The sequence below is a fragment of the Cariama cristata genome, unplaced genomic scaffold (assembly GCF_000690535.1).
Source record: "Cariama cristata isolate BGI_N322 unplaced genomic scaffold, ASM69053v1 scaffold11647, whole genome shotgun sequence".
Taxonomy (NCBI): domain Eukaryota; kingdom Metazoa; phylum Chordata; class Aves; order Cariamiformes; family Cariamidae; genus Cariama; species Cariama cristata.
In genome coordinates, this window is record NW_009628387.1 from 3,856 (window position 1) to 14,263 (window position 10,408).

The 10,408-nt window shown below is 51.2% G+C and overlaps 1 protein-coding gene across 1 annotated transcript in view; it reads right to left on the reverse strand.

The window, feature by feature from the left end:
• Window positions 1–4,617: 4,617 nt before the first annotated feature.
• Window positions 4,618–10,408, reverse strand: part of STIM1 (stromal interaction molecule 1) — a gene marked incomplete at both ends in the record, with an annotated part of 33,891 nt that continues 28,100 nt past the window's right edge. The window contains 2 exon segments of the mRNA XM_009704798.1: window positions 4,618–5,017; window positions 10,098–10,333. Coding sequence (XP_009703100.1) covers window positions 4,618–5,017; window positions 10,098–10,333 — 636 coding nt within the window.

Below are 10,408 nucleotides of genomic sequence, written 5' to 3' on the forward strand. Positions count from 1 at the left end.
CCACGGCAGAGCACTCACCCTCACCACGCCGGGGACGACCCAAGGGGCCGGCTGGGCCGTTAACCCACCCCGACAGCCGACGGACCAGGACATTCAGGCACACGCAGAGAGGGACCTCCTGCATCCCCGCTGGGCACCCATGGGCATGGACTGATTTTCAGAACTGAACACCAGCAGCTGGAAACTTCTGCTGGGGCTTTCCACAGCTCAAAATGATCCTTTCCGGCGGTTCCCACAAGTAAGCACATGACAGGGGAGGTGTGCATCCATGGGGATGCACGCTGGCTTTGTCGGAGAGGGCAAGGAGGAGGGGACGCTGCTGAGCTCAGTGCTGGGACAATACAGGAGGAAAGAATTTTGCCAGGATATTGCTGGTTATCTTGGGCGAGGCTCAGTCAAAAAAGGCTGGCCTATATGCTGCTAATTTTCCTGAGGCTTATGCTCCTCAATCAGTATGGCACATTTTCAAGAGGAAATGCTGGCCCAGGACACAGCCGGCCTCGATGGCATCACGGGAAGCTGCCTTCAGAGACAGCGCTTCTGTGGTGCAGCAGGAACTACCGAATGCTCATCCCTCCTGAAAACCTCAGACCACCAACTGAACATGAAAATACCCGGGCGCCTCATTTAAGAAAAAAACCCCAGCCGCACTGCCGCAGTGTTCACTGCTTTCTTTTCGATGTAGTTGGGCGCACTTACAATCTAGGAAGACCGAAGCCGACGGCATTCGCCTATGTGAAGGCAGGACACATGCGTTGCTGCTGTTTTATCTGCTTTCACCTGCGCTTCCAACCGTGCCGCTTCAAGAATCCGAACTGACCGTGGTGAATGAGAGAGGGCGAGAAAATGGGAATGGACTGACTTTGCAAACAAAAGAAGCAGAGAGCAAAGCATGGAGTAAAGAAAGACTGGTAGTGGTGGAGAAAGAGGGGAGAGGGCAGGAGGATAATATAGAATAAATATTTATTTTTCCTCAACTCTGCAGCCCATTGAATGCTTTCTCCTGGTGGGCTCCTGCTGCCCGTACCACCCAGGACACAGCCTGTAGGAAAGCTTAGGAGTGGCTCAAGGGCGCTTGACAGAGCAGGGCTTGACCTACCAGCCTCATACGGACCTTGCTGCCTCTGCCCCTCCGTGCCTTTTACCAGGAGCACCCTCAGCTGCAAGGCCATACATTCTATACCCAGCTAGCACGTGGCACCAAGGCAGCAAAGGCTTCCTCGGGGACCGAAGTAAATTTGCTGTACGGCTCCGTTATTCTGCTGTGCTCAGCGCGGCACAGTCAGAGGCTTAAAAAGAGCCTCTACAAGGCAAATCCAACCGTAATTTCCTCCCTTCCATTCTCTAAGAGCTGTGAATTACCCATGCTCTCTTTTAGCTTTGGCTGCCACCTCCCTTCCCCACTGGAAAAAGGGCACCAGCGTGGGGACTTGGTCCTACGCTCCCATCTCCATCAGCTTTATCCACGGGTACCACTTGAAGCAGGCACTGGCAGCAGAAACCTCTGTGCACACAGCACCCTCCAGCCCCTCTCCCGCCCCAGAACACCCAGTCCCCTTCATTAACATTAAAAAACACACATCAGCCTTCAAAATCAGAACAGCTCTGACCTTATTTGCACCGGATCCTCTGAAGCCAATTGCAAAAGAGAAGCAAACAGTGAGGAGTTCATGAAAGCAATTCACCGGCCACGCGCTGGCCTTGCCTGGAGAGAAGGTCCCTACCAGGTTAACCCCCAGCAGACTTTAGCACCGTATACAGCTTGCCCGGAGAGAAGTGATCCCCGAGCCTTTCTCTGGGGGAACGGCTTGTTTGAGATGATTTCTCCTGTGAGGTCTCGCCAACATTGGCATCTGCTGGATACGAGAGAGGCTACAGCGATCCAGCAGCCCAAGGCACTCAAGGTAGCACTCTCCTCCTACCAAGGGAGCCAGGAATTTTGGGGGTTCCATTTTCGTCCTTGGCAATGACTCCCTGGAAGGCCTTTCTCAGCCTCAGCTTCCCCATCTGTTCTGGTTGCCTCTTTGGGAGGCTGTGGAGCTCGAGGGATGTATGTAAAGGCCTCCAGGGCTGGTTATATAAAAGAGAAAGAGCAATACATTGGCTTGTGCTGTGACATGCCTTTGCGGCAGTATTTTTAGAGGTGCATCTAAGCAGGATCTGCTAATGATGCAGTTTGACAAAAAATTAAAAGCAACAAAATAAGAGCACATTTGGGCAGCCAGTTCTTCATTTCTGTTTTCTGAAATGAACAGAGAATGGATGAGCATGGATTTTGGAGTTGTCTGCTATTGTGTAGCTGAAGCAAATCTCAAGCGAAAAGTTCTTACTCTGCAAAACTCCATTGCTAAATTCATTATCCTGCATCAACAGGTGGTCTTTGCTATGAGAACAGGGAGAAAACAGTCCTACCTTCCACTGAAGGGTGACCGGTTAGGTTCTGATGAGCTACTAAGTGCCCGTGGGGAATAAGGAGAAGACCCCAGTTATTCTCTCCTAATGACCTCTCAGCACCATTGCCTTTTCTAATCGGGATCCCAAAGTCACACCACATTTCCCTCTGCCACTCTCAGGGGAGTCTGCAGGATTGAGACTTTAACCTGGTCAGCAATTAAGTGTATCACAGGCCTCAGCTGAAAAAAAAAAATCATGTTTATACGGCTATTTTTGAAACAGTACATCAGCCTTCGAGCTCCCGGGACAAGCCCTCCTTTCTACAGAGACAGGAAGGTCGATGGTAAACAGGGAATGTGCGACGTTACCAGAAGCATTCCCAGCTCTTATGAGTCAAATGGGGACAGCTGCAGCTGAACTCAAATTGGCGGTAATTAATCTACACTTTAATTATGCTGCTTCTTGTAATCCCAAAACAAACATTACTAAATTAACCAAGATGTTGCTCTTTAATTGTCCATTGTGAAGCAGGTGCGGTAATCTCCCCCTCGGTACTCCAGAATCCATAATCTGCCCGAGGCTGCTCAGGGCTTTACAGGCGCTGCTTCTCGCAGCCCGGGCTGCGGGATGCTCTGGTCCAGCAGGCAGCTCGCAGGCAGCTCGCAGCCAGCCTGGCTTTCGGACACACAAGTTAGCGAAGGGGTGAGACATCCAAAACAGAGACTGTGTAAATGATGTCAGGAGAGAACCTACGCCTAAGGGCAGAGGTACCTACAGATAAAGGAATAATGGTACAACGTGCTGGGACGAATGAAGATGTAGTGACTTGGAATGCTGTCCCGCCTGGATAAATAAATGTGAAAGGACATTGCCCCTATCGACTTGCTCACTGAGAGACTTTCAGCCTTTTCCCAGAAGTCTGTTCCCTAACACTGAGGATAAGGAGACTATTTTTAATTCTACCAAGGAGAAAGCGCAGAACAGAGAGATGAAATGACTTGGCCAGGGTCACAGGCAGCTCCCCGGCAGGGCAGGAGGACGGGACTCCCGAGGGCCCATCGCAGCCCTTCCACCCTCTGCCTCAGCGCCGACACCTCCGCACCGAGTGCCTGCAACACCCCTGAATGAGAGACCACGCAAACCACACACCCCCTCACCCCTTAGCCAAGGGTTTAAATCAAGCATCTGAACAGACGCAGGCTCAACCATCAATCTGGAGCTGGGTGCATCCATGACCCACGTGGGTTGAGAACCTCCAGCGACCGCTGCCCGTGGACCTCGTTCAGAAGAAAGCCAACCAAGGCTGCCCAAGGAACGCAATCCTCTGCTTGGGGTACAGAACATTTCTGAACTTGGGATGGCTGCCAGCGGCCCCCTCGCAGCACCCCAGTTAGACCAGACAGGATTCCCGCATCTATGGTCCACCCAGTCGCTTGCCTCTCTAACGCCAGTGTGGTGAATCAGGAGAGGTCAGGGATTTAGGGATGTGGATGATAACCAGTCCCTTGGATCCTATCATAGCAGGTCTGCAAAGAGCTATCGCTTGCTGGCTGTTACTACTGAAGGGGACCAAGTTAAAGCCAGCAATCCAGCAATAAGAAGCTCCAGCTCCCTCCTCATTATTCAGACGTTCCTCAGCCAAAACACAACCATGCCTCATCCTCTACCAAAACTGAGGCAGAGAATCACTCTGAAACACAAAATTCCTGAATGCTGCTTTTTGCCGCATCTTAAAAACAGCACAAATTTCAAACCCTCCAGCAGCACCAACTACTATCTATCTCACAGCATCTGCCCGTCATGTTTCCTTTGCAATTCGCTTGTGAAGACCCCAAATAAGTCAAGGCTTCAAATAAGGTCAGTGTTTGTTTGATTAGTTGTGTTACCTTTGTTCTCACAGGTGCATCACCCAAGTGAAAGTCTGACTTACTTAGCAATAACCGAGTGCCCAGGAATTCTCATTTGCTTAGCTACAGTTAAACAACAGCATCTCCTTGGTTTATGCACCCACTGAGTTCGCAGATATGGGAATGGACCATGGAGCACTCCTGGGAGGGTCCACTGGCACAGGAGGGTGGTTGAAGAAACAAACATGTGGATAAATCATGAAATAAAGGCCCAAAAGGAAAGGGCAAAAGGAATCTAGGAGAAAGAGCACCCGAGCAAGCATCAGCTCTGAGACACAGCAGGCAAGAGGGAGCTAGAAAAGAAACAGCGATATACCCAAAGCTCTCAGTGCGACAGCGAACTCCAGAGGTGACATCAGGAGGGGGTAGATCGGGGATGGAGTCCATCTGAAGGAAATAAGAGGAGGTGGTGTGATGGTAATAGAGAGGGTGGACATGGCAAGCAGGAGCAGATGCAGTGGTGGTGGATGAGGAGCAAGAGGTGGAAGAGGAGGTGGTGGCAGCAGATGATGGGCTGGTGCCGGGAAGGTCGGAACTGAAAGACTGTCCAGAGGAGAGGCTGTGCATTCGACGGAGAGAGACTCTGCCTGCCCGGTAATGGGCAGGTTGGCCCGACTCATTCTGGCCTTGCACGTAACTCTCTACCAACCTCTGAGATCCGTGGGCGTGCTGTGGGTCCACCAGGCGCTGGCGAACTGTGCTGGGCAAGGCAGGAGCTGTAATGAGAGAAAGGGGAGAACGCTGAAGGCAGTTGGAAAGAGACTGCACATCAAATCGGTGAGGAGGCACCGCGATAGAGCTGCCACCCATGGCCAGGGCTACGCACCGCAGCACCATGCCTTCTGTCACCGGGCCACTGGCTCGGGCCACTGCAGCCATCCCACCTTGTGCTATAAGTTACACTGGTTTAATGCAGAAGAAGCGTTAAGCTGGTGCTACTGCTTAACATGCTAGATTAATGCCCAGCCCATGAAAAACTGTTTGACATTCCTGATATAGGTGCTTTCTGAACACTTTATCTGATCATCTTGCTTGAAGCAAAAACTGGCTGCATGATTCATCCTACCCAACTTCACATCAGAGCTACCACCCAGGCTCCCTTTATAGTAAATGTGAAGAAGTCGGTACTTTCAGAGCATGATTCATTTCATCCTGACGCAGACATCCCAATCGTTTGGATGCTTCATGCCTTGGTAGTACTATTTAAAAAAAAAAAAAAGGAGCCTCTGGTGATCAGTTCAGATGTAGGCACCTAAGGCCGGCGAGGTGAGCTCTGCTCCCGGAGCTCAGCTCTGCTCCCGCTTCCAGCATCGTTGTGCCGGCGCAACTCCTGGAGCAAGGCGAAAAAACTGAAAGCAGGGTTGCCAAGTACAGCTGCGCTTTGTGTTCAGGAGCAGGAAAGCTCCTATGAAAATTCAGAAACCTCCCAGCCTGGTACCCTTCTGCAGGGCAGAACGGCTGGGACACGTGGCAGATGTATCGTAGCTATCATACTAGTTGGGTAGGCACAGGCTTTCGTCACAGTCCACACCTGAAATGATAGCTCTGGTCCAAAAGTGGGATCATCTGTTCCCCCGTTTGTTTCATGACTAGCTTACTGATCAAAGAGATGCTCAATTTGAAAAATATTTTTCTCTAAGTGTAAATTCATCTTGGTTCGGAGAAACAAATCGGACTGTCTCCTTCAGTGCCCCGTCACCAGCTAATTAATTGCTTTTAAAGATCATAACGATCTTTCCAGCCACATAGTCTCACCCGTCGGGTAACAGAGGCCAGAGAGCTCAGCCAGTTCCCTCTGCACCCAGCCTACCCTCCCTCTGCACCACACCTACAGACCGCACCGGAGCCGGGGGTCGCCTTCAAAGAGGCAGGGGGAGGCACCTTCACCCACACCGAGGTTTCGGCACACTCATTTCGATCAGGCAGAGCATTACACATGGAAAACTACGGATCCACTGGGCTGCATCGCCATCCTGCAGACAACCGGGCTGGTTGTGTTTAATCCACTAGCTGTAATTTCCATACAAGATGTTCCTTCTTTTGCAGGAGATAAGGTGTTCAGGACTGTTCAGGATTTCTTATATGCACAAGAAATAAATGTAAAAATGGGTTAAAAAAGGTGAACAGACAGGAAAGCTAAGAAATGGAGTAGAAGGAGAGCTCCTTCGGGAATCGAAGAACCAGCAAATCACTGCTATAAAAACATACAGCTAGGAAACACGAGTCTCCTGCAGCTCATCTGACAGCAACAACTCAGGCACTGAAGGATCGCTGCTGGGATATATTTCAAGTGGAAGAAGGAACAAGCAAGAATATTTCAGGCAATTTTGCTGTTTCCACATCCCCAAGGTTAATCACAGTTTCTCCCGCAGGGTCCCACCGCTCAGGTTTGCTACTTCTTGCTTTACTACAGTGCCCATCTACAAACTTTTCGCTGGAGCTCTTTATACCATCCACTTTCCATTTCAAGTTTTTTTTTTCCTCTTAAGAGCTCCAGAGCTGAAATTAAGTAAAATCAAGTTATACAGAGTCAGGGTGGAAAAAAACCCCCCTTGCTCTGGTGGGGACTGCAAAAACCTGACGAGAGGAGGTGAGGGGGAGTGTTAGCGGGCAGAACCGGCGGCTGTCCCAGCTCCCCGCGGTGCCCCTGCAGCAGCAACACTGCCAAGGCAGCAGGGACAGGAGCCGATCCCTGCCTGCCTGCTGCTGGCGGGGATACAGGTTAGGAGTCTCACTTTGGAGGGCTGACGGGGAGCCAGGCTCTGCAGAATAATTAACGGGGGGAATTATGGGTTTCTGCTACAGGTTGCTTTTTCTCTTGGGCCATGCTTTTTTCCCCTAAGGGGTTTGGTTTTGTGGGGTTTTCTTCCTGGTTTTCCACTCCTCATTTACCAACCTGACACCTTACACCTTTGCGCTCTCCTTTTGCATGATTTACCCTGCCGGAAGCACAGGACCAAAGCCTGAGACCTCGCCTCACACAGCCACAGCGGACCCTCGCTTCCCACAAACACCGTTTCACTCCAGACACTGCACATGTTTTATCAACCTTAGCCAAATAACCTGCCCATCACCTTGAGGAGGACCACCACCACCACGCGAGCCCTAACGAACGCCAGCGCATGGCCTGCTGCGGCAGATGCCCGTCCTCCTCCAGCCCACGACGGCCAGCGCTCGGCAGTGCTCCACAAAGGGAAGGCTTCCAGCCGAAAACAGAAGGCTCGGCATCTCTGGGGCTGAGCGTGCCATCCCCACGGCCCCAGCGTCAGGGGTCCGGGGGACAGACTAGCATAATAGGTGGCATTGCTCCATTTATTTAAGCATAGCGAGGGAAGAAAGGCACGGCAATCAGCAGCAGCCCCCACGGGGAGGGATCGAGGTCAGCCTTGGCTGGCAGCAGAGGGGCTGCAAGCAAAGCCTGCGCGGAGAAGGAGGTGGGATGGGAAAGGGAACGTTATCACCTCCTCCTGGCCTAGCCTGAATCCTTAACCTCCACAAGTAAAAACAACCCTCCAGATTTCATAACTGGATTTTTTAAAAAAGTGAAACCCAAGAGCACATCAGAACTACAACGAACTGTGATTCTTCTTCATCCCACCAGACTCTTCCCGGGGGTTAGTAAAGATGCTGATGACTGAGTGAAGAGAGGTACATTCATTAGTTTTCCGTGCCAGAAAGTTGGAAAATTTGTGTATGTATTTTAGTCCAGAAAAAGGGCAGAGGGTAGAACAAAAAATTAAAGTATAATTGAAGAGAACCAAACCAGGGTATTTCCAGAGGGACTGATCCTCCGAGGACAGAGACGAGCGGTCACTGAACCTGCGCCCGAAAAGCCAGGCTGCGTCTGGGATGGGCCAACCGGGTGTGAACAGGAGAGAGAAAAATGCGATTTACTGGGAGAATCATCACGGGTAGTCAGCAACATCCCCAACCTGCCTGGGGAGGTAAACCTCTGCACTTCTCTCCTGAAGCAGTTTTTTTCCTCTAGGGAAAAGCAAACCTTCCCTTGCTTTGGGAACTTGGGTGCCCAGCGCTTGCTACACGGAGTTACCACCCGCAGGGATGCCGATCAGCGCCGTGGCACGGAGGCAGGCAGGCAGGCTCGCTGCCGATCACCGGACTGATGGGAACTGTAAGTGCTCACTGCAAAAGTCTCACTCGAGGTGTCTCAGGCAAGGCACAAAGAAGCTGAGGCTTAAAATCTCGTATGAAGGCTCACGCCTCGTATAGCTCACGTCCTCCGGAGAGCGTGCTTCAGGTCTTACTTAGGAGTTTTCTTCAGACATCCCTCTCTCATTAATACCTAGCTTGCATCTTTGCAAGTGTTTTATTTGAGCTGCCTAGCTTGGTTTCTAATGGTAACTGATAACCACAAAGATTAGTAGGACACCATTATCTGTTTGAGGCTTTAAACTTTCCCTACACCCGCCCAACCCCATAAACCGCTAGCTCCAACCCCATGTTTGCTGAGCCCTGGACACATGCGATACCGCCATTCCTCCTGCCTTAACACCCTGCAGGCTACCCAAATCCTCAGTCCTCTGCCTTCATTGCCCTGAACCCAACCTCAGCACTCGCCTCCAGACCTTCACAGCATCTAACCAGAGCCCAAAACCGTGTGGCGGGGATGGCGATGGCACGTACGGGCATCTCCTGCAGCGCACACTGCCAACCCCAAGACTCTTCTGTTTCTCTCCCCACCTTCTGCCCAGTTAAACAGACCTGGTTTTGATGAAGTCCTCCTAAAAGGGACCCGAATCAGACATAACTAAAAAGACTGCTGCGGCTAAGGCTGCCAGCACGGGCTCTTCTCCCCCAGCTGGAGCTTGGAAAGCTGTGCTTTAGCCACGTGCTGCACCCTGTGCCACCCAGATCGCTCTTCAGTTCTCCCATTCTCCCGTGCAATAGCTAGAGATAGGAAACCGTACTTGGAAAACGCATTTGTGAGAGAAGCAAGGCTGTATCTGGGTCAATTGAACACGGGCCTGATTCACAAACCTTTTGCAGAGAAGGAGACAGCCTTCACTTAATCCAAGAGGCCAGCAATTGAGAGTGCAACAGGCACAGGGTGACCCAAGTTCAAGCCCTTCCTCCGAGAGATCTGAGCTCATGAGAGCAGGATCATCCACCCTCCCTCTCCAGCAGCCCCATTCCTCCCTACAGGAGTCGGTGCACTTTGTATACGAACAGTCACCGATAAAGAGGGGAAGAATGTCCACCTTGGTGACTACCACACATGCCCAGGAGATGAGGCTCTGGGGTTTCAGTCTTTGCTCCAGGAAATGTTTAATGGGTTGTTACAGGTAGGCAGCATCACCACAGCAGACTGCTCCTCCCCATACAGAATGGCAAGAGGTGCAAGTCCAAAGCCATGCATGAGGAGTCCCTTTATATCCCAAACACGGGCTCTGGCCAGGCGGAGTTCGGGATAATGCACTTTATTTTCCTTTCTCCCTTTTGTGAGTCTGGCCCATGCCTTTGTTGCATTTTTTTTTGTAAATGCTTAAATTCAGGGAGTTGGACAGAATAGCACACATATGACTAAAAGATGACTAATAACATCTACAAATGACTAGTTCTGCTGGAATGAACAGGCTCCAGGCAACCCCAGCAGTGGTGGTCTGGCACTTACGGACATTCCTGACCCTTAACGACTAACAATTTGTCTTTGGTCATTAAAAAACTAACATAGATATCTAACACATTTGAACTACTGTTCGAGGTCTGCCCCATGTCGCAGTACCCAGCACCCGGCAGACGCAGACTCACCATGCCCAGCTAACACGGACTACGTACATTGTATGGACATGGGAGACACGATCTCTTCGTCCAAATCGTCCACGTCATCTGTCATGATGAAGTGCGAGGGGTTAGGCCGCGGGGTGCCCATCCAGCTAGGGTCAATGTTAAGGGCTGATGCCAGAGTGTGGATGCCCGGGTTGTTGACGATCTGGAAGCCGCAGAGCAGCTCTATCTGCTGCCAGCGATGCAGGCGCTCCCGCAGCGCAGCTGTCACTTCGCTCAGCGCTTGCCTGGAAGCAAGGTTCAAACAAGGAAAAATGTAGGGAATGAAGGAAAAACACACCATAAATTGTCTGAAACAGGTC